The sequence below is a fragment of the Arvicola amphibius genome, chromosome 8 (genome assembly GCF_903992535.2).
Source record: "Arvicola amphibius chromosome 8, mArvAmp1.2, whole genome shotgun sequence".
Lineage (NCBI taxonomy): Eukaryota > Metazoa > Chordata > Mammalia > Rodentia > Cricetidae > Arvicola > Arvicola amphibius.
Window position 1 is genome coordinate 31,743,718 of NC_052054.1, and position 25,424 is coordinate 31,769,141.

Sequence of the window (25,424 nt, forward strand, 5' to 3'; positions counted from 1 at the left end):
AGCCAGGGCCATTGTATAAGAATTCACCAACCCTTATCACCAACCCCTATGCAAACAACTTAATAAATGAGCATGGCTAAATACAGTGTCTTGTTTGTCTCCTAATTCCTGTAGAAACGCATGGATCTTATTTCTGTCTCTCTTTGCATGTTAATCTTGGGAAAGTGAGAGGTTGAGAATAGTACTAGAACCCTGGCTTCCTTTATAGATATAACTGGAGATAAAATAACGGCTATGTGTATGTTCAAGGATGGTTTCTTAGAATGCTCATTCAAAGGAGTTCAGAAAGGAGGAAAAAGTAGTTGTGTAACCCTTCCTCAAACCCAGACGTCCCACTCTCTAGCTGCCCTCCCTACCTGTCCTTCCATGGAGCAGGTACCAGAAGAATGTCACCTCACTATTTTGACCTTAAGCCATTTGGTATGCCTGGTGGGCCTGAGCCATTATCCTTTGTTCTTTCCCAGAATCCACCTAACTCCTGATACTTAAGTCAATTTTGTGCCTGTGGATGCTGTTCTCTTATGTTAGCTCACTTCCTCCCAACTTTACTCCATCACGTGTCCAAAGTGCTCTCTCTCTCTCTCTCTCTCTCTCTCTCTCTCTCTCTCTCTCTCTCTCTCTCTCTCTCTCTCTGTGTGTGTGTGTGTGTGTGTGTGTGTGTGTGTGTCTGTGTGTGCATGTATTGGAGTGGGGGGGTGGGGAGTAGAGTGTTGGTGGTTTAGTTCTGAGCACGGAACAGTCACTTATTCTCAGCACCTTGACTGGCTCTGAGTTTCCACATGAATAACTGCCCACTGGAGAAACACACAAGAGTCTCTAACTAAGGTTGAGAGCAGCACCACTCTATGGATATAAACACAAATATTTGGACTGTATTTTAATGACATGTCCACCTAACAAAAAGACCAGTAGGGGGCTCCTTTCCAGAACCTATGACTTCTTCAGCCATGGGTTTTTGCCTAGGTTTCACAGTGCCGGGAATGAATGCTCTCTGTAGAGTGGACCTCAAATCCAAACAGAAAGTGAATGACTACTCCCAAGACATTCATGCCACTGTTGAACCAGTAGGCACTTTTGCCTGACGGGTCAGTGCTGTATAGCATGCAGGGTCCACTGATGCTGAGACATGAAACCACAGATGCCTCTCTCCCATAGCACATTTTAGCACTAGCTAGCCGGGAGGAAATGTTCATGTCAGTTCCAACTCGATATCTCTGTGTCCTCCAACTCATAAGTGTGCTGTCCTCAGCAACAAGGTCTTACTCTCTGATTCTGGTTGGAAACCAAGAGCAATGGCAGCCGTCCATGTTTGGGGGGCATCTGGGGCCTCCCTGGCCAACAATTCATAAGGAAATATCCCACACTTGGCACTGGAAGTTTTAGATACTGTACTATGGCTTGTGGGAGAAGCATTATGTATCCATGGAGGAGAACTCCTTTCTAACACCTTAAACTAATATTTCTTAAAAATATATCTTCATATTATTTTTTTCTACCTGGAGGAATATTGGACTATAATGGGATGTTTTGATGATAACTGAAAAACTTTACCCAAGGTATATAAGAAAAAGCAAATGGAAACCAGATGCCTGCCTCTTTCCTAAACCAGTATAATTTCCAAATTCAGGAATTTCCAGTTTCTAAGTCCTTATCCTTTTCCCCACAGATAGGTGCAGCCCCCACTCCTCATCATAGAGTTTCTTCTTGTAATAGATGGAGAACATTACAGATGTCCGCAAATGGTCATAATGCAGAGAACCTTGAGTGATGGTCCCTACTGATGCATTTGCATCACAACTTCTAGTCAGGAGCCCCAGGGAATGTTACAAAAAAAAGGGGGACAGAAAGACTACAAGAACCAGAGGACCAAGATGTCTGCTTGAGAGGGTGTCTTTTCTATAAGCCATGGAAGTTGTACCCATAAAGTCTCAATACTGTGGTCACCTCAATTAGACCCGCAAAATGCTAGCACCAGTTGACAAGCCAGCGTGAATGTGACAACCCTCACAAAGCCTAGATGAAGAGCTATAGGTAACTCATGGCTTCTTAGAGGAGAATCGATGTTCCCTATGGATGAGGCCCCTAATTGGTTATTCAAAGCCAAGCAATTAGGCTTAAACACACATACACATGAACAACACTAAATGGTCTCATAGATCATATGTGTGTGTGTGTGTGTATTAATTGCACGCAATACAATGTAATGGTTAAACACTTCTATATTTCTTCTGAACACTTATCCAAGGGTTACTAGCTTAACTTTTGGCTCCATGGAGAACTCCCACCCTTGGATTAGAGATTATGCCAGAGCACAGCATCACAGTTTAGTTGATCACCTTTATTAGCAACTGCAGAATGGAATTTGATTAGTTTCATTACCAACTCTAGAATGGAACACCACTCCACAAATGGAATGCTCGTCCTGAGAATCAGAAAGATAGGAGCTGGTCTGTGAGTGTAGAAAGATCCTCTAATGGAAGCACTCAGAAGGTAGAGACAATGATCTCTGTGACCTCAATCAGGATATACCACAGCACGTGAACATTGTTCTCAGCTGGATGTGATGGTTCATGCCTATAGTGCAAACACTTGGGAGGGTAAGGCAGAAGAATTACCATGCATTTAAAGCCAGTTTGGCCTATAGTATAAGATGCTGTGTTAACACTTCCCCCTCAATGCATTTCTGATCTAAATGCCTCCCTTTTTCTAACCTTGCCATCAGGTGGCTGTGTCATCAGATGGAGTCAGAATCTTTACACGGCTTCCTCAGCACAGTGATTGTTCAGTGTGTTAGATGTGTAACCACGTTGAACAAGATATATTCCACAAATACTTTAGGAATTAGACGTTGGAATGGGTAGAATAAACTGGAAACAATCACCACAGTGTCTTTGGATCTTGAGCTAGGAGTTCAGGGAAGGGAATAGCAACCAGCACTGGAAAGGTAGAAGCCTTGAGCCAGGATGGCAAGACTTGATGCAGAATCCTTCTTAGTTCAAAGCAATACTGATAATGCTAAAATACAACGAGAAGAATGGTTTTGCTTCCATACAGGAAAGATAAAACGGGACCAAGTGGAAGAAGCCTCTGCTTAGGTTGGCCCCATAAACACGTGGAAAGGATCTTAAATAATGAAAGCTGTGCTCAAGGGGACTTAAATGGTTTACAGACCTGCATGAGGTTAGGGGAGGAGAAAAGCAGTCAGAGATGCTGATTGAGAGACCCTGGAAGAATAAGGGACTTGCACTTGTGCAGGAGTCACAAGGCTGATATGACGTCAACCAACGCTTTCTCACTGGAATCGAGGGCTACTCCACAGGTGGAAATTCCTGTCTGGCACAGTAAATCTGGAAGAAGAATAGGCTCTAGTGAGAGAACTACGGTTGTTGCTAAAGAGAAACGATGTGCTGATCAAATCGCCTCTAAATAACTGTTGATCTGCATAGATTGGTGCTGCTGCCAGCTTTGGTCTTTAGAGTGGGCAGCAGTAACGTTGGGGCCTCATGCTTGTTCAGAGTTCTGAGAATGAGTGACTGTTGAATTTTAGCCATAAGTGTGGCATCTATATTACCCCATCTCAAAAGCAGGGCATCTGCATGACTCCATCCACAGCTCAGAGAAGGTGAAGAGGATGTAAAAGTGGGAACATGTCCTGGACTGTTGTGGAACACTAGTTTCCAGTTGTGGCGTGACTGCTATACTTTTCTGTTTGTTTTTGAGACAGTGTATCTCTGCGTGGGTAGCTCTGGCCATCCTGGAACTCACTATGTAACCAGGCTGGCCTTGAACTCACAGAGATCTGTCCTGACCAGAGCCTGGACCCTGGAGGGGAGAAATGGAGAGAGACAAGAGATACGAGAAAATGGACAGCAAGTCTGTATTCTGATCAAGCTGCAAATTCTATTTTTTCTCAGGAGCATTAAATAGCAAAAGGCCAGGGGGTTTGGTAGGTTGCTATGCAATTGTTCTAACTGGAACGACAGGTCTGAAGATGTCTCTAGCTGACAGGAAGAGATAAGGAAATACTGAGGGTCTGTAAAAGTTTACTAACACGGGGGGGGGGGGGGGGGGGGGCCAATTACTTCTGGGCCCTAGTCTGCAGGCATTCTTAACTCACTGGGAGTGATAAGAAGATACTGGGTTATCTCCTGGGCCGTGAACTTGCCCTGCTGCTGCAATAGCTTACTTAACTTGTGAACTAAGATGGCTTGACTATAACCAAATCCACGTCTTTGCTCCCAGCAGAGATCCTCCTGTCTCCGCATCCTGGGTTCTGGAATTAAAGGAGCACCCCTAGGCCCTTCTTGAACTCTTAAAGTCACAGCAGATATGATTACCTGCACAAGACTGGGCCCATCGAGACTGAAATGGGAGAAATTGGGACTCACAAGAGTTCTCTCTTCCCCAGGCAGTAAAGGGTTGGGAGTGGGTGGAGAGAGAAAGGGACATTTTTTTTTGTCCCCAGTGGTGTGGGTAAGAAGCCCATGCTCCTGAAAAACAATGACATTCACTGGGTCACATAACAAAAGAGGCTGGTAAGTAGGTAGACTCAGTGGGTAAAGGAGCCTGTGCTAAGTTTGACAACCTGAGTTTGATCCCCGGGAGCCCGCACTGATGGCGTAAATCACAAACAATCCCACACCAGTACAGATAACTCTCCTCCATCACCGCACAGTAGAAGGGCAGAACAGATGCCACAAAGTTGTCCTCTGACCTTCATGTAAGAACTGTGACATACACATATACATGCATGACAAAGATCAAGACAGTATTAAAACAAAGGACAAGAGAAGAAATGATGAGGTGAAAGTAACTAGATGAGAAAATGAAGGGGATTAGTGGAGGTGAGAAGGAGACAAGAGGAGGCAATGGGGGAGGGGGGGGGTGATCAAATAACTTAAATAGATGTGTGCATGTGTTAGCATGTCATAGTAGTGGGTAACAGGGAGGCTGATCAAATGACCTAAATACATGTGTGCTTGTGTTAGCATGTCACAGTAGTAGTGGGTAACAGAGAGGGTGAATAAATGTTCAAAATGTATGTATGTATGTGTTAGCATGTCACAGTAGTGGGTAATGGTAGGCATAATCAAATGATCAAAATACATACATGTACGTGTTAGCATGTCACAGTAGTGGCTGATGGGGAGGGTGATCAAATGATCTAAAAACATGCATACACACATTAATATGTCACAGCGAGGCTCATTATATGTAATTAATCTAACCCCATAAAAGCATAAAACGTACAAAAAGGTATTAGCAAAAAGAATCATGGGAATAAAGAAGTGATCTCATAGTGAATCTGAGAAAGGAAGGCTTGGGGAGTGCCAGGAACGATTTTATTCTGAGGTTTCTCATCCCCTTTAAAAATTTCTCTTACACATATACAGAGACACTTATCTTATACTCATATACTCACACAGATAAAGAAACTTGTAAACACACACACACACACACACACACACACACACGCGCACACACACACGTTTGATAATGTTGGGAATCATACCAAATGGTCTCCTGCATACTAAGCAGGCTCTCTACTACTGACCAATGTCTCTAGCTCTTCATTTACATATTTAAAAGGAATTTGCATTTATTTTAGAACAAAACTTAAAACTTTAAATTTCCCAATATATAATAATCCAAACTGTCCTTGGGGTTATGCATAAAATGTCATTTCAAGTAATCTCTATGGACAGTCCTGGTTCCTCATACAGGAGGTGAAATGATTATTGACCTTGCTGGGTAACAAAATATTTGTTTTGACTATCTATTGGTTTCAACGTGAAATACTTTCTGGAATGAGAGATGGGAAAAATGCAGGGGAATTTCCACACCTTTTCCTCTGATTTTATTCTGAAAGTCAGGTGAGCTAACACATGTTAGATTTCAACATGAAATTTAAAAAGTTGTTTTCTTATTAGGAAGCGATCCTTAAATGGTCCTTCTGATATGAATTTATGGGTGCAGTTTCAGGGCATAAAGACATGGGGGCCCTGACAGAAGACATGCCAGGAGAAAAAGTTATTAAGATTAAAGGGCTTTGAAACATAGAATCAAAAAAGAAGGAGAAAAAGACACACATTTTCAGAGCTTGTACATTTTCCTAAACCAAATGAAAGTGTGAAAGAACCCTTAAAGGAATAACCAGTATTAATAATTCTGTAATCATATTTAAATCTTAAAAGAAAATCTTCCTACTTTAAATCAACTCATACGCAAAAGAAAGGGATTTAGTTTAAAACCAGGATAAAACCACGCAGTGATGATGGAAGTCACAAAATAATCCCACACCAGTTCAGAATTATAACAAAAGGGTTATTTGTTTAAGGGAAAAACTTACAGATCACTGTCCTAGATAACAGTCCTCTACGGAACAGGAACAGAGTCCAGCAGCCAGAAACAAGAGCTGGAAGCAAGAAAGCAGGCACAGGCTTTACAACTGTTTTTAGAGTATCAGAGACCACACCCAAGTTGGCTGCTATCTTAAAGGCTATTGGCTGAAGGAGTAGACTGTGCTCCCACAGCAATGCAGTTAGCAAAGTAAGAATCTGGTCTTCGTGTGGTGCACAATTCCACGTGAGCAGCTGGACTGAAAGCTGGCCTTTATCCTTAAGGCACTTATAAAGATGTTATGGCTAGAAATAACGACAACAAAAAACTTGACTGGAAGTGGTAGCATATACCTGTAATCCCAGCACTCAGGGAATGGGGGCAGGAGAGTCAGGAGTTCAAGATCATCCGTGGCTCTACAGTGAGCCCCTTGGCTCTACAGTGAGCCTATGCTAAACTTTGGAAAATGAGACCTTGTTCTCAACCAACGAATGACAACAACAACAGAAAACCAAAAAGACTATATAATTTTTGAATTATCTAATAATCTATAATACGGAAACAAGATTGAAGTTTCTTTGGTTTTTGTTTTTAATTTTAAAAGCATTATTCTGTATGTGTGTGTGAGAGAGAGAGAGAGAGAGAGAAGAGAGAGAGAGAGAGTTCACACATGAAGTTGGGAGGGGAAAGTGGTGAGAAGGATAGAGGGAGAAGTGGAAGGCAGAGAATAAGGACTGGATTTATAAGTTTGATCAAACAATGTTATAGTCTTGTATGAAATTATCAAGTGATTAAAAAAAGGAAGAGATGAAGAAATGGCTTAATAGTTAGAAGCACTTGTTCTTTCAGAGGACCTGGGTTCGTTTCCAAGTATCCTCATGGTGGCTCACACCACCTGAAATTCCAGTTCCAGGGAGCCATTCCTGGGCTCCGGGCATGGACACAGTGCACATACACACATAGAGGCAAAACACTCATCCAAGTAAAATAAAAATGTCTAGCAAAAAACCCTGAAGCCTTTTTAAAGACTGTTTTTAGCCCTGTTACAGCCTAGAGTACAAATCCTCAAGTAATTGTTGATGTGATAACTGTCTTCTAGAACAACCCAATATTGACCGTAATATTGGAAATATTAGTGTACAGGTAAAATGCATTTCATTAAAAAATACACCAAATAACTGGCTCATCCTTGTGGATTCCTGGGCATTTCACTAGCACCAGGTTTCTCCCTAACCTCACAATGGATCCCTCTATCAAGGTCTCTCTTTCATGGCTCCTCCTCTCAGTCCCTTCCCCAAATGGACCATCCTATTCCCTCTTGTTCTCATCCCCCATCCCCTTCTCTTTACCGCCCTTCCCCGTCCCCAGTTTATCCAGGAAATTTCATCTAATTCCCTTTCCCAGGGCAAGCACTGCACCCCTCTTAGGGCCCTCCTGTTACCTAGCTTCTCTGGAGCTGTGGACTGTAGGCTGGTTAGCCTTTCCTTTACATCTAGTATCCACTTATGAGTGAGTACACACCATGTTTGTCTTTCTGAGTCTGGGTTACTTCACTCAGGATGGTTTTGTTGTTCTATCCATTTGCCTGCAATTTTCATTGTTTCATTCATTTTGGTTTTTTTTTTTTTTAACAGTCAGTACTCCATTGTGTAAAAAATGTACCACATTTTCTTCATCCATTCTTCAGTTGAGGGGCATCTAGGTTGATTCCAGGTTCTGACTATTATGAATAATGCTGCTATGAACATTATTGTGCAAGTGTCCTTTGGGCATCCTTTAGGTATATGCCCAAAAGTGGTAATGCTGGGTCTTGAGGTAGGTTGATTTCCAATTTTCTGAGAAACCACCATACTGATTTCCAAAGTGGCTGTACAAGTTTGTACTCCCACCAGCAGTGGAGGACAGTCCCCCTTACTCCACATACTCTCCAGTATAAGATGTCCTCAGTACTTTTGATCTTAGCTGTTCTGACAGGCATAAGATGCCAAGCAATAGTAGAGAGGGTGCCTGAACTGACCGTTCCCTGTAATCAGATTGGTGAATACCCCAACTGTCATCATAGAACCTTCATCCCATAATTGATGGAATCAGATGCAGAGATACACAACCAAGCACCAGGCTAAGCTCCAGGAATCCAGTCGAAGAGAGGGAGGAGGAAGTATGTGAGCAAGAGAGGTCAAGATCATGAGGGGCAAAACTATAGAGATAGCTGAACCAAGCTCGTGGGAACTCATGAACTCTACACCAACAGCTTTGGAGCCTCCATGGGACCAAGCTAGGCCCTCTATATGTGGGAGACAGTTGTGCAGTTTGGTCTACATGAGAGGCCCCTGACAGTAGAGCCAGGATCTATTCCTAGTGTATCCTCTTTGGTGGGATGCCATCAGTCTTAATGCAGGGGGGAGGGACTTAGTCCTGTCTCAACTTAAAGGGCCAAGCTTTGTTGACTCCCCATGGGAGTCCTTACCCTTTGGGAGGAGTGAATGGGAGATAGGTTGGGGGAGGGTGGGAGGAGGAATGGGAGGGAGAACTGTGATTGGAATGTAAAATGAAATGAAGATAAATAATAAATAAATAAATGTTTACTTAAAAACTGCACCAAATAAGAATTTGACCAGCGTGTTTTGGGTGCACTCATCTGGTTGATTCAGTCATATGCCTTTTAGAGATGAGTTGGCCTCTGAGCAATGTCAACAATTTCTGCAAACCCATATCCATGCAGTTATGTCCTTGTGGCTGCCAGTCTTGCGCAAGTCTTTCTCAATGCTGTGTTGCGTAATATAGTCACAGGGAGACAAATGCAGCTGGCTGTGGGTAGAGCTTTAGTCTGAACATTTTTCCGTTGATAGACCATAGAAGAATCTTTTGCCTTTCAAAGATCACTATATTTTAACTGTGGTTCCGTTATATTTTCCTAAACATGCACTGAGTTTTGCTCTCTTTGCCCAGGCTGTGGGTGCACTGAACACTTTTATTGTTGCTGTATATGAGCATGCTGTTATATTGCCAAACAAAACAGAAACACCTGTCTCGGTGGAAAAGGCTTTGTTCCTGATGAACAAGAACATAGACATTTTGGAGAAAGCAATAAAGCTGGCAGCCAAGCAGATATCACACTTTTGTTCATGTCTGGGATGGTATACAGATTTGCACCTAGACAAGCATGTGGGTATTTAGAAATATGAGAAACTTTTTCTCTCCATACTTGCTTCTAACAGGGTGAACATATCATTGTGACCCCAGAAGATGGAATCTATGGTTGGATCTTTACCAGGGAGACCATTTACCCCTACCTGGAGGATATACCAGATCCTGAAGTGAACTGGGTTCCCTGTAGAGATCCCAAGAGGTAAGATCTTGTCAAAGAGTAATAACTCTTGCACCAAAGAGGTTTTGATGAGGTAGAACAGCAAAGTCACCAAGCTTGGCTTGTCATCTTTCTGATGATCAGACAGTCAGTGGCATGGGACTTTAATGGTTTATATTGTATTTCCTACTCAACGTGTCTCCCATCTGAAGAATGACTTTAGATAAGAAAGCTTGGTTTGTTACTCACGGCAGTTGTCTTTAAAACCTAGCCCGTGAACACACTGTTTCCAACAAGTGTGTTCTACTGAGTTTCAGTCAAGTAAGACTGTTTTCTTTGGATCCTGAGATTGCAACTGCAAGTCAGTCAGTTGACACAGAAATACCTACCGTGTTTCTAAAGCTGTTCTGTCACCATGATTTCATGGTCAATAAGGTTCGTGGAAGTTCCATGGGACTTCAGATAGGAAGCTCTCTTTCCGAGTCCCCATCTTACTACCTCCCAGCTGAGTGGTACAGGGTGCATCACATCTTTATTTCCCTTGTGGAGTAAAGAAGAGTGTCAAATGAAATGGCGTGTGTGAAATCTTACCCTGCAGTGCCCTCTTCATTGTCCCGTCACAAGGATCTCTTTTCGACAGGACAAACTGACTGTAAACTACTCTGAACTCTTGCCCTTAGAGAGGTTTTTAGCACTTATCAATAACTGTGGTTTCGGCACAACTTTCTTGAAAGAAATATGTATATGTGTGTGTGTAATTATATAAACTTTTAAAAGAAAGATGAATTAGATTATTTTAGGTGTAATTATGGACTTTTTAGCATTGTTCATAGGTAATTTCTTTAAGTGGAGAAATTTGAAAAGGGCTTTCTGTTGCTAATTTTATATCTTCATGCACCTGCTGAGACTCATATCTGTTGCCTTCAAGGAGGAGCTTTTTAAAAAAAATAAATTCCTGTCACATGACATCAGCTGAAAAGTAAGTCCAATGCTCCCCTACTTGAGCTCCACGATTTAAGTCTCAGTGTGAGACTTCCACCTTTGGGAAAGTGTTTTCTAAATGTTATATAGCCTGTGTGTGCAGAAAGCATAGTGACTCAATGTCATCTTGTCAAAAGCTTTTTCCTAGGACAGAAAGCAATCATTACTTCCTGTAATTCTAGAGGTTTATATTAAACTATGCTTCATGTGATAATTCCATTAGCGCTGACTCTCCTAGAAGAAGAGGCTCCAAAGTCTGGTCATTATGCTTACTTGAATTCTGTTAGCTTGGGAAGGCAAATGGCTCATGAAATTTTGACACCGAATTATTCCAGTGACAAAGATTCAGCTTTGTGAATGTGAAGGGGGAATCAAGCTCGGTCTAGGAACTCGTGAGCATAATCCCAGCACTCAGGAAACAGAGGTGCTTCATGAGCTCCAAGGCTGCCTGGGTTACACAGTAAAACTCGACTTAAAGCAAAGCCAAACAACGACAGTCGCAAAATGGAACAATTGGAGAGATGGATCATCGGAAAAAGCACGTGTCGATTAAGTATGAGAACTGGAGTTCAGATTTCCAGAACCTATGTGAAATCCAGGCAGGCATGAGGGCCACCTGTCCACCTGCAGGCCAATGCTTGGGGGGCATTGGTGAGAATAATAAATAAAGTGAGAATGATCAGGGAAGACGTGCAACACCGACTCTGGGCATCCACCTGGACACCCCCATATATGCATATGGACCCAGTCACATGTGTGCACTTACCCACATAGGAGAACACATGTACATATACACAGGCATGAACACAATCTCTGTCCTACCCACCTCCTCACAATTCTAGAAACCCATGAGGCGTTAGCTCTTCATTGTGCCTTTGAATTCCAAGAGCTGTATCTGATCTGGTGTGCTGTGCATATTAAATCTTTCACTATTGACAAGAGGTGTCATGATTTGCGTATTAACTCTGAGAAGAAAGGGAGCGTTAGGGCTGCACAGTTAGTAAAGTAATTAGGTCAAGTGGAATTAAAGAAAGCTATTTGCAGGCTGGGGAGAGGACTCAGTCCATAGAGTACTTGCCTTGAAAGTGTGAAAGCCCAAGTTTGATCCCCAAAACCCATTTTAAAAAAAGGCCAATTAACCCAATTAAAAAATGGGGCGCTGAACTGAACAGAGAATTCTCAACAGAAGAAGTTCAAATGGCCAAAAGACACTTAAGGTCATGCTCAACCTCCCTAGCTATCAGGGAAATGCAAATCAAAACAACTTTGAGATATCATCTTACACCTGTCAGATTGGCTAAAATCCAAAACACCAATAATAACCTTTGCTGGAGAGGTTGTGGGGTAAGGGGTACACTCATCCATTGCTGGTGGGAATGCACACTTGTGCAACCACTTTGGAAAGCAGTGTGGCGGTTTCTCAGGAAATTCGGGATCAACCTACCCCAGGACCCAGCAATTCCACTATTGGGAGTCTACCTAAGAGATGCCCAATCATACTACAAAAGCATTTGCTCATCTATGTTCATAGCAGCATTATTTGTAATAGCCAGAGCCTGGAAACAACCTAGATGCCCTTCAGTGGAAGAATGGATGAAGAAACTGTGGAATATATACATGCTAGAATACTACTTAGCGGTAAAAAACAATGACATCTTGAATTTTGCATGCAAATGGATGGAAATAGAAAACACTATTCTGAGTGAGGTAACCCAGACCCAAAAAGATGAACATGGGATGTACTCACTCATAATCGGTTTCTAGCCATAATTAAAGGACATCGAGCCTATAATTTGGGATCCTTGAGAAGATAATAAGAAGGTGAACCCCCCCAAAAAGATATAGTAATCCTGGATATTGGAAGTAGACACGATCGCCAGGCAAAAATTGGGAACTTGAGGGTTGGGCGAGACGTGGCCAAGGGAAGATGGGGAGAGAAAAGTGTGAAGGGGAGAATGGGGGGAGCTCAGAGGAATGGGATGCTTGGGATACAGGAAGGGTGGATATGGGAGCAGGGAAGCATATATCTTAATTTAGGGAGCCACCCGAGGGTTGTCAAGAGACTTGACCCTAGAGGGGTTCCCAGGTTTCCAGGGAGATGCCCCCAGTTAGTTCCTTGGGCAGCTGAGGAGAGGGAGCCTGAAAAGGCTAGTTCCTATAGCCATACTGATGAATTTCTTGCATATCACCATAGAACCTCCACCTGGAGATAGATGAAGAAAATGACAGAGCCCCACATTGGAGCACTGGACTGAGCTCCCAAGGTCCTGACGAGGAGCAGAAGGAGAGAGAACATGAGAAAGAAAGTCAGGACCGTGAGGGAACCTCCACCTGGCGATAGATGAAGAAAATGACTGAGCCCCACATTGGAGCACTGGACTGAGCTCCCAAGGTCCTGATGAGGAGCAGAAGGAGAGAGAACATGAGAAAGAAAGTCAGGAACGTGAGGGGTGCGTTCACTCATGGAGACAGTGGGACAGAACTAATGGGAGATCACCAACTCCAGTTGGAATGGGACTGATGGATCATGCGACCAAACCCGTCTCTCTGAATGTGGCCAACAGTGGGGGCTGACTGAGAAGCAAAGGACAATGGCACTGGGCTCTGATTCTTCTGCATGGACAGGCTCTGTGGGAGCCTTCTCAGCTTGGTCGATCACCTTCCTGGACCTGGGGGGGAGTTGGGAGGACCTTGGTCTTAACATAGAGTAGGGAACCCTGATGGCTCCTTGGCCTTGAGAGGGAGGGAGGGGAGGTATGGGTGGAGGGGAGGGGAGGGAAGGGGGAGGAGGAGGGGAGGAGATGGAAATTTTTAAATATAAAAAAATAAACCATGAAAAAAAAAAACTGGAGACAGTAACACACACTTAAAATTTTGGCAGTGGCAAGTTGGGGAGCAGACTCATTCAAATCCCTGGCCAGTGTGCTGGCCAGTCAGACTGGTTTTCTTACTTGACCAAGTCCTGGGCCAACAAGAGACACTGTGTGAGAAGGGGCAGGGAGAAGGAAAGTGACTGAGGAATGACACCCAGGGTAGTCTTCTGATTCCCCAATGCACGTATGTGCACCCACACCCACATACATGAACAATTGCACATTCACACCACACAGCCATTTGCATTAAGCCATGGTACCTTAGCAGATTTGTCACTATATTGCATTATACTGACAATTATAATGACAAAGAAATACTTTTATTCCTGAGAGGTCATCTGTGAATCTGCTTATGACATTGGCCTTGCTCTCTCTTGTGCAGTGTATCTTTTTTTTTGAGACAGGGTTTCTCTGTAGCTTTGGTGCCTATCCTGGAACTAGCTCTTGTAGACCAGGCTGGCCTCGAACTCACAGAGATCCACCTGCCTCTGCCTCCCGAGTGCTGGGATTAAAGTCGTGCGCCACCACACAGACTCTTCATAAGAGAGACATTCAAATATTTGAAGCCTATATCACCTCACCACATTCCCTTTTGACTCCTAGAGGAAATATAAGGACTATTTTATGACGTGTACTTTTCTCCACACGAACCTTCTAAGCCAAATATCACATTCGTTGGAGGAGAAAGTTGAGCCAGGCCCATGTGCTGTTTACTTGTTTACATTCTTACTGCACAAGGCCTCATTTGCTCCCCATAGAAGATGACCTGCACTGGACCTGCTTATTTTCTGCCACTTGGTACTTTGTTTTTGACCACAGTTTACAGCCACACACGTGTAATATTTTTAGATGGGGTTATAGATGAAGCCTTTCTCATGGAGGAGTTTGCTAAATTTCAAGCTTCTCTTCCCCCTCGAAGACAGAGTATTATTTTCCTTCCAGTCTTCTCTAGGCTTTCATGCTGGAACACCTGGCACATTAGAAGACACTAGTAGTCATAAAGACAAACACTATGTTGCACACAAGCTTTTATTTTTCTTTTGTGTGCATGTGCATATACATGTGTGTAAGCCTTCTCTCTGTGTGGGCACATGTGAGTGTATAGTGTATATTTGGAGGTCCGAGGACAATGCTGGGTGTAGGTGGTGTGTAGTTACTCTCTACTCCTGTTTGGGATAGGGTCTCTCATGGGCCAGGAACCCTACCACAAAGGGCAGACTTGCTGGCTCCCAGACTTCCAGGGGTCTGTCTGTCTCTGTCTCCCATCTTCCCATTGCTAAGATATCAGGTGCATGGGGCTGTGCCTGACATTTACACGGGTTCTGCGATCTGAACTCAGGTAGTCACAGTTGGAAGCCAAGTGCTTTACCAACTGAGTCATCTCCCTAATCTGCATATGAGTTTTAAATTCTTGACTGTTCATTTCTGACCTAGAGCTGTTGCATTATAGGAGATGGAAAAATGCAACATCGCTTTGCCATTTTGGAAGTTGCTCTCATGTGCTCAGCTTGAGGCAACTTTTGTTGAATTAGGTTTGGCTACACACCAGAGCAGGAGAGACTCAGCTACCTTGCCAAGGATAACTCTATCTATATTGTCCCAAGTATTGGGGACAAGAAGTGATGTAATTCTACTGACCCTCAATGTCCTCTGGATGAACATTATCAATACAACACCAATGTGGTATTTGATTCTGAGGGTAGGCTAGCAGCCCGTTACCATAAGGTAAGAATTAGCTGCGCCTTCATTGAACTTGGTTCATTTCTGTTGTTTGTGATATGTTTATACATTTGTTTTTTAAATACTGGAGATGTAACTGTTACAGAGACATCTCATAATCATTACTATTTTAAATTGAAAAGACAATTTTATTTATCTGTATACCAATTAAAATTATCTGTGTGAATTAATCATAAAGTATAATATAGTAAAATGTCAAAACAGATGTGATAGTAGCCTCACAAAGATTGAATATCCTTTGAGAAATGCTGTTTCATCTTTGAGTTAGTATCAGAGGGCTTGGGGGTACAGAACTTGTTATTATTTAATATTAAGTTGCTATCTATTTCCATATACTTTTCTGATTTATGAAACCAAGCCCCAACAAAAAGTGATTCTTAGAAAAAGGCAAAATCCTTATTTGTAGAGCTGAAAAGGATAACGTATCATAGAAAAGGCTGGTCTCGTTCCAGGAGCAGTCAGCCCATTTCTCAGATAGTATCCACCCCTCTAGGTCTTCCTAACAGCTTTTGCTCAGGATAACTGCCCTTTTAGAAGCCACATGGCCTCAGCAGCACAACATAAAATTCTTATTTTTATGAACAAAGTCCAAGAAATGTACATTTCTGTTACTTGAACACTGAGCATGGCCTCCTCACTCCTTCATGCCAGCCAGGTCACACACCTGTTCGGAACCACTCACTGGTCTATGCAGGATGCAGTCCAGTGAAGGTGGGGAGTGGAGGGGCAAAAGAGCCTCTGGAACCCTGGGATGTGGGGTAGCTGATGTAGCTGCACTCATGCACGCAGCAGGCCAAGTGAAGGCCCACCTAAATAAGCGCCCTGCTCTTGAGTAGTCGGGATTCAGGAAAGGCCGTACTAAGGGAGGACACATTCAGGTGCCTGAAAAGGACAATGCTTTGTGACAAGTACTGCGGAGGAAGAGCTGTGAAACTTCAGGGATCTCCAGGAACCTATTGATGGCTGCCATCAATGTAACACTTACCCATTTAGAATTGACAATCAGCCTGAAAAAAGAAAGATTCCTAATAGCCTAGTAATTAGTAAGACGTAGAACTCCAAGTAGAAATTAATTTTAAGTCAGCTTCATTTAACTGATATAAATGGCACAGTAGGCATGGTGACGCTTATTGTATTAGCACATGCTAGACCCTACACCTGGAGTGCCATTCATTTTTTTTTTGTTTTTTGTTTTTTTTTTTTTTTTGAGACAGGGTTTCTTTGTAGCTTTGGAGCCTGTCCTGGAACCAGCTCTTGTAGACCAGGCTGGCCTCGAACTCACAGAGATCCACCTGCCTTTGTCTTCCGAGTGCTGGGATTAAAGGCGTGTGCCGCCACCACCACCGGGCCCGGAAAGAATTTTAAAATGAGGAGACTCAAGCGTTCATCCTGACTGAGGTCTGAATGGATGGCTCAGCAGTCAGGAGCACACACTGTCCTTATAGAGCACCTTCGTTCAATTCCCAGCACCTATCTTGGATCACCCACAACTGCTTGTCATTCCAGCTCCGGAGGATCTGAAACCCTCTTTTGATCCATTGGTACCCGTACTCACATGCACGTACTTACACATACTATTAAAAATAGCGTGAAAAAGATGTTTACTCCTCAGTTTTAAAGATATAAATGATCATATCTTGGATGTCATTTATTTCATTTGTTCATTGATGCTGAAGCATAAAGTGTTTGGATTACTATCAATCACAGTGTGGAAACTCACAGGTAGTTGGTGTAATTGGCATAATTCTTGTAAATGCTCATGTAACCATATGCACATCAGTACACATGGAAGAAAAAGGCTTTTATGGGTATCCACCTTATCTATTGGCAAATTGGTTCTTTACTAATTTCTTCCTTCCCTGCTTGTCTTTGACAGTACAATCTTTTTGCCCCAGAGATTCAGTTTGATTTCCCCAAAGATTCAGTGCTGGTGACTTTTGACACTCCCTTTGGGAGGTTTGGCATCTTCACTTGCTTTGACATTTTTTCTTACGACCCAGCTGTGGCGGTTGTGAAGGACTTTCAAGTTGACAGTGTTGTCTACCCTACGGCATGTTACAACACTTTGCCCCTCCTTTCAGCTGTCCCATTCCATTCAGCATTGTCCAGGGCCATGGGAGTCAACCTGCTGGCAGCAAACACCCACAACACCAGAGCGCACATGACAGGTAACCGACCAATCATCTTCCAAGTGGCAATGACAGTCTTGGGGAAGAACTCCTCATGGATTTCCAACCAAACTTTTCCTTAATGGCTAACTTCACTACCATAAGATTAATAATACCATGAGTTTCTGCTCAAGGGTTGATTAAATTTATTTATGCATATGTTTATTTTTCTGAGGACAAGAAATTAATTGCTTTGTTTTTGAGATTGGATCTTACTAGATAGTCCAGGCCGGCCTAGAATTTATGATTCTTCTGCTTCAGCCTCCTGAGTGCTGGATTACATCCATTCTCTGCCATGCCTGGTTAGCAACAGGAAAGCTTCCTTCTGCTTAAGGAGCTTCATTATGGTAAGAAAAGGAAGCAAATATTATCTTGATGCTTCAAGAGGGAAAACTGAAGTCATGAAGAGGTCAGGCCATGTAAAAACAAAAAAGTGGTGGTAGCTGGAGAGGTGGCTCAACCATTAAAGGCTAGGCTCACAACCAAAGTTTCTAAAAGAAAAAGAAGGTCAATGCTAGACCTAAGGGATATTCCAGCTAATACATATTAGTTGTATTGAAATAAATCTTCTGATGACAGAATGAATAAGCTTAATTGGTTTTAGAGTATCCTCATTAAGGGTAACACTTGCCTTCCTCTTGACTGGTTTTACACAATGGCAAAGAATAAATTTCAAACCCAAATTGATTAATCATGTCATTGGAGAGCCAAAATTATTCTTCACATTTCAGGGAAATTTTGATTTTCTTGTTAAATTGTTTTAAAAGAGAAAAGTTTAAAAAAAAAAGATTTAAAAAAGCAAAACTTTATCATTTCAGTACCTTAGGGAGAAAGCAGAGTCAACCTGGATTTCCAATAACATCTTTTAAAAAGTAATTGTGGGTTTGAAGAGATGGCTCTTCCGGAGGACCTGGGTTCAATTCCCAGCACTCACATGGCAGCTCACAACTGTCTGTGACTCCACTTCCAGGAACCTAACACTCATGGCAAAGCATCGATGCACACAAAATAAAACTAAATAAAAAATTAAGAAGTCACTGCCCTTTCATAACATTATGTTTAATTTCTCACAGGAATGTTCCCTTTGTCGCCATATTATTTGTGTTTCTTTACGTTGGCCTCAGGGAGTGGGATCTATAGCCCGGAAGCCATCGGTGTGTACCACTATGACAAGGAGACAGAGAGTGGCCAGCTGCTCTTATCAGAATTGAAGTCTCAGCCCCATTGGCCCAGCTCTGCAGGGGTGCAGAGGTTGACTGGGATGCTCACGCCAGAAGTATCAAACCATTCTCATCAGAGCAGGCAGACTTCCCAGGGATGATTTATTTTGATGAATTCAGCTTCACACCGCTTTTGGGGAGTACTGGAAATTACACAGTTTGCCAAAAAACCCTGTGTTGTCACCTGACGTACAAGATGTCAGAGAAGTGACTGGATGAGGCCCATGTCCTGGGTGCCTTTGATGGACTGCATACAGTAGAAGGACAATATTATTTACAGGGTAGAACACTTGAATATGTTAGGATGACTTGTTACTGGGCTTTATTCTAAGTCATTACTTTTTTAAAAACTGTGATTAAGACCATGAATAAAAGTAACTTAAAGGGGAAAGGGCTTATTTGACTTACTGTTGAAATCACAGTCTATTACCGAGGGAAGTCAGGGCAGGAACTCAAGGCAAAAGCTAAAACAGAGTCCATGGAGGAATGTTGCTTACTGGCTTGGTCCCTGTTGTCTCATACAACCCAAGACCACCTGCCCAGAGGTGGCAACACCCATAGTGGGCCCTCCCACCTAAATAATCATCAATCAAGAAAACATCCCTGCAGATTGCCTACAATACAATGGAGGCATTTCCACTGTGGAGGTTCCTCTTTCCAGATGACCCTTGCTGTGTCAAGTTCACAGGTAAAATAAAATACAAGGGGCTGGAGAGATGGCTCAGAGGTTAAGAGCACTGACTGCTCTTCCGGAGGTCCTGAGTTCGATTCCCAGCAACCACGTGGTGGCTCACAACCATCTGTAATGAGATCTGGTGCCCTCTTCTGGCCTGAGGGCATACATGGAAGCTGAACACTGTGTACATAATAAATAAATAAATCTTTTAAAAAAATAAAATACAAAACAATCAGCACAGGTATCATAGATTTTTCTCTTCAAAATTGAATTAAATTGAGTTATCTCATATAATGCTGCATTTATGAGATTTATTTGCCGCTACAGAACATTTAATTTGTTCCATTGTCACCAGAACCAATTCTTTTTCTTGGCTACAAGGTGAAAAACATAAAGCAGATTGAGGAGTTCTCTGCAGGCAAGTTCAGGTTGAAAAGGCTGCAATGTCTATGTATCCTCTTGTTACTTTAGAGGAATGGTTGGCCAGCTTTCTTCTACTGGAATCTAAGTTAATTTGTGACCCATGGTAACATGACTGAGTTAAAAGAAAATTTAACCAAATCAAATGGCTTAAAAAATAATCCAGATTAGAACTGTTCAGAACACTGACCTTTAAAATCCAATACAATTTGCCTTTAATAAAAGTGTAATAAAATTGTAGGGAGGTGGTGGTACATATCTTTATTTCCAACCCTCAAGAGGCAGAGGCAGCTGCCTCTCTGAATTCTAAGTCAGCCTGGTCTACAGAGTGAGTTCTATGACAGCCATGGCTACACAGAGAAACTCTGTCTTGAAAAACAAAAATAAAAAAGCAAGCAAGCAAACAAACAAAGAGTGTAATAAATCTGTCCCACTAAATTTGATATAATACTTAATAATTTGCGACAGATTAAATGGAAACTCTGTTCTTCGAAGCTGAATTTTGACTGCGTTTTTCCTTTCCCCCTTTTGCACAGATATGCACATTGCTGAAGTGTCAAAGCACCAACTTGAGAACTTGTGGGGAACCTGTGGGGTCAGCTTTTACCAAGTTTGAAGAATTCTCTCTCTGTGGCACCTTTGGGACGAACTACGTTTTCCCTCAGATGGGCCTAAGTGGGAGTCAGCTTGCCCCGGAAAGATATTATGAAGTAGGAGGCCTTCGGGTGGACACATTTCTTTGAGTAAATGAAGTAGACAAACATAATCAAGATCTTTGAAATAAAGAGCTGGGCAGCGGTGGTATACACCTTTAACCCCAGCACTCAGGAGGCAGAGGCAGGTGGATCTCTGCGAGTTCAAGGGCACACTGATCTTCAGAGTGAGTTCTAAGACAGCCAAGGCTACACAGATAAAACCCTGTTTCAAAAAAGAGAGACAGAAAATGAGAAGGAAGGAAGGGAGAGAGGGAGGGAGAGGGGGAGAGAAGAAGGAAGGGAGGGAAGGAGTGAGAGCAGTACCGAATTATCGCCCCCTGCAGTCTATGAGATGCTTTAAAGGTCGCATTGACTGTGACACAAAACAAGCTGTAGTTGCAGATTTTATTTATCCTGTGATAGGCAAGTTGGGGCTCATTGTTCTATAAAAATATGAAATCATGAGGGAATTAAAATTAAAATATAGACTACTAATAACCATATTTATAATGTAGAAGATTCAAATTAAGTACAGTTCATTAAATAGTGCAGCTAGCTGGGCCTGGTAGAGTAGCCTGTAGTCTAAACTACTGAAGAGACTGAGGGAAGATGGTCAGAAGTTCAAGGCCTGCACACGCTACAGAGTGAGTCCAAAGCTGGTCTGAACTGACAATTCTGTAAGACCTACTCTCAATATAAAAAATATAAAAGTTTCTGGCACCCTCTCCTCAGCTGCCCAAGGACCTAGCTGGGGGCGTCTTCCTGGACACCTGGGAATCCCTCTAGAGTCAAGCCTCTGCCAACCCTAGAATGGCTCCCTTAAGTAAGATATATAATTCCTTGTTCCCATATCCACCCTTCCTATATCCCAACCATCCTATTCCCCCAAGCTGTCCAGATCCTATTGCCATACTCATGAATATCTTGCATATCACCATAGAACCTTCACCTGGCATTGGATGGAGAAAATGACAGAGCCCCACATAGGAGCACCGGACTGAGCTCCCAAGGTCCCAATGAGGAGCAAAAGGAGGGAGATCATGAGCAAGGAAGTCAGGACCGTGAGGAGTGCGTTTACCCATTGAGACGGTGGGACAGATCTAACGGGAGACCACCAAGTCCAGTTGGAATGGAACTGATGGAACAGGGGACCAAACGGGGCTCTCTGAATGTGGCTGACGGTGGAGAAGGACTGAGAAACCAAGGACAACGGCAATGAATGTGAACTCTACAGCATGGACGGGCTCACTGTGAGCCTTAACCTTCACCTGGCGATGGATGGAGATAGAGACAGAGCCCCACTTTGGAGCACCGGACTGAGCTCCCAAAGTTCTGATGAGGAGCGGATGGAGAGAGATCATGAGAAAGAAAGTCAGAACCATGAGGGATGCGTTCACCCACTGAGACGGCAGGACAGAACTAATGTGAGACCACCAAGTCCACTTGGAATGGGACTGATGGAACATGCGACCAAATCGGACTCTCTGAGGGTGGCTGATGGTGGAGGCTGACCGAGGAGCCAAGGACAATGGTGATGGGCTTGGTCTCTATGACATGGACGGGCTCTGTGTGAGCCTTGTCAGTTTGGTTGCTCACCTTCCTGGACCTGGGGGGAGTTGGGAGGACCTTGGACTCAACATAGTATAGAGAACCCTGATGGCTGTTTGGCTTCAAGAGGGAGGGAGTGGGGGTGTGGGTGGAGGGGAGGGGAGGGAAGGGGAAGGAGGAGGGGAGGAGATGGCAATTTTTAATAAAAAATAAATAAACTGAAAAAAAATAAAAAAAATTATAAAAGTTTAATTCTTGCACTCTGGAGGCACAGGCAGGTAAATTTCTGAGTTTGAGGCCAGCATGGTCTGCAAAGTTAGTTCCAGTACAGTCATGACTACATAGAGAGATCCTTTCTCAAAAAAAAACCCAATACACACACACACACACACACACACACACACACACGCACACGCACACGCGCTTGTGCGCGCGCGCTCATATATATACATACATACATACATACATACACACATATACATATATACACACAAGCACAAAACACATATATACGCACAGAGATAAATATGCATACACATATACATGCATGCACATATACAAACACACATATATGTATACACATATATACAGATGCACATATACACACACACATATATACCTACACACACAGAACTATATATGTACACACACACACACACACACACACACACACAAACTGGCTGAAGGGATGGTTCAGCAGTGAAGAGCATCTTCTAGTCCTTCAGAGGACCAGGATTGACCCCCAGCGTGCACATGACCGGTCAGTAATCCCTGTTCTAGGGACACTGTTGCCCTCTTCTGACTTTCTCAGACATTGCATGTATATGGTGCAAGTGCAAGTGCAGGCCAAACAATCATATACATAAAGTAAAACTTAAGCTGGAAACATGACTTAGTGGTTTAGAGCACTTGCTGCAAGAAGAGTGCAAGAGCACTCTGCAAGAAGAGAACCTGGGTTTGATTCTTAATACCCATATGGTGGCCCATGAGGATCGGTAACTCCATTTCTAAGGGATCTGTGTTGAATACCCTCTTCCAACCTCCACAGGCACCAAATGTGCTCACAATGAACAGATATAAATGCTGGTCAAACATTCATATACATAAAACCAATAAGTAAATAAAAAAGTAATGATACATTTTAAAGAGTTAGGAATACAGACCACAGGTGGAGGCTTTGTCTAGTATTCACAATACCCTAAGTTCAGTGCTCAGGATGCGTGGGAAGCCCTGCAAAGAGAGCTTACGTCGTGGGAGCGTTGCGAAGTTGCTTTAGTGCTAACAATAGTTGTGCAGTGGTTCATGAGTTTTAAGAGAGATTACTAGCCACATTTTCATCCCTTCCCTCCATAATTAGAGCAAAGTTAGAAAGCTGGGTCTTCTACCATCAAATCTTGCATGTTTTATACCACCCAATACTGCTTTTGGAGGAATGTTTCTAGAAGGAGATGTCGCTGGAAACTGCGCTTTGCATTGGAGTTAATCCTTTGCTGTCTTTCATCAGGTTATAAGAGATGGACGTCTCAGGAGCCGAGGTGGAGCCCCTTTGCCTGTCCTGGTGATGGCCCTATATGGAAGAGTGTTTGAGAAGGACCCTCCATGCTTAGGGCAGGGACCTGGGAAGATACAACGAACCCCTTCATTGGGGACTGTCAGGATTAGCCTGGCAAAGAGGGGGGCATAAATAAAAGAGTATTTATGTAGTATTTGACTAGAAGATGTCAGTTGTTGAAAGGGCAAAGCACATGAAGAAATAAAACAGTAAAACAATAAAATAAAAAGCACTTGGTATGCTGTGGCCTGGATATGGTTTGTTCACTACAAAATCTATGCTCAAATTTAATTTCCATCATGAAGTATTAAGAGAGTGGACCACTTAATTTAGCCACGGTTTTCAGAAGTGAGCTTTTAGGAAGTGATGAGGATTGCCTAAATAACCAGGATGTGTAGTGATATATGTTTGAATACTGTGGCTTTATAGATGTGTGTGGGGGTGTGTATAGCACACAGAAGCACTATTTCCTACCACACGATGTCTTACACCACTTTGAAACTCTGTTAAGAAGAAGAGTATTACCATATGTGGGGCCCTTGACTTGGAACTAGAACCATGAGCCAATGTCAATGTCTTTTCTTTATAAGGTACCCAATATACAATATTGTGCTGTTAACAAATGAAAACCAGCTACCATAAGGCATGCACATCCTTGGGATAGCATAAATGTGTTAGCACATGCACATCCTTGGGGTAGCATAAATGTGTTAGCTGGAGCTGCGTCCAGCTTTTATGAATGTGTCCAGATATATGTAAGTATGTGATGCAGAAGGTGTATTTTAGTGAGAGCAGGGCTTCTTTTCAGGAACTGCTCTGTTGTATCCAAACAATGATTTCATCAGATGAAGATTCATTTCATGTACTAATTCCATTAGACACAGATGCTCAGTTGACTGGTTAAACATTTCTGAGTATGTGATGGGGGCATTTCTGATGGATTAAAACTGGTGTGCTGAGCTTAGTTGAGAAAAGGCCCAGAGAGACAGGTGTGGAGAGCAGGAGGGACAGACACTCATGGGCCAAAGGCTATAATCTCTATGAAGCTGACTCAGGCTTCTGAGAGCCCCACCTTTGGTGTCTGGGAATAGATCTCATCAGTTGAGAATAAACTTGGAATTTGATGTCTGAGCCAGAGGCTGGCATATGGATTAAATTCTGGAGTTGTCTGTTAGTTACTTACTAGAGCCCATTTAATTTTGTCTGTGTATTTTCCCTCTATTGAACAGTATATATTCTTGCCTTATTTTTAGCTATTTTTTCTTGTTTCCTTTTGTCTGTCTCATATCCTTAGATTTAATAGTATCTTGGTTTTATTTTATGGGTTTCTTACAAGAGATTCTCATAGCTAGGCATGGTGGTTGTCTTAGGATTTCTATTTCTCTGAAGAGACACCACGACCACTCAACTCTTATAAAGAAAAACATTGAATTGGGGCTGGCTTGCAGTTCAGAGGCTTAGTTGATTGTCATCGTAGTGGGAAGCATGGTGGCACACAAGCATATATGGTGCTAGACACGTGAAAACTAAAAAATCAACAAAGAATCCTTAGAGCGAAAGTACACTGCATACCACGGGGATTTAACAGATAGTTACAGAATATTACAGATTATATATGGACTATTTGTTATAGGCTATTTCATTCAACAGATAAAAATCCATGGAGCCTCCACTAAAGAAAAGCATATTTGAAGGGACAATTAAAGTCTCAACAGATATGAAGGAATTAAAACTATCTCTTGTATCTTGTCATATCACAGGACAATAAAAAATTACTAGTAAAACTACAGAGCTAAAAATTATTAGTAAAACTAAAGAAACTATACCAATACAGAGAGAACAACAGACCTTTAAAAGATTTTTTAAAGTTTTAATGTTCTTGAATGCTTTTCCTGCATGTGTATG

The 25,424-nt window shown here is 42.6% G+C and overlaps 1 protein-coding gene across 1 annotated transcript; it reads left to right on the forward strand.

Annotated features, from left to right (window-relative positions):
• Window positions 1-9,026: 9,026 nt before the first annotated feature.
• Window positions 9,027-23,651, forward strand: LOC119821684 (vascular non-inflammatory molecule 3-like). The gene is given in 9 exon segments (XM_042055565.1): window positions 9,027-9,149; window positions 9,289-9,442; window positions 9,553-9,688; window positions 15,033-15,225; window positions 17,117-17,408; window positions 18,533-18,627; window positions 18,630-18,926; window positions 20,261-20,434; window positions 23,472-23,651. Coding segments are annotated over 9 exon segments (1,644 nt in total).
• The last annotated feature ends 1,773 nt before the right edge of the window (window positions 23,652-25,424 follow it).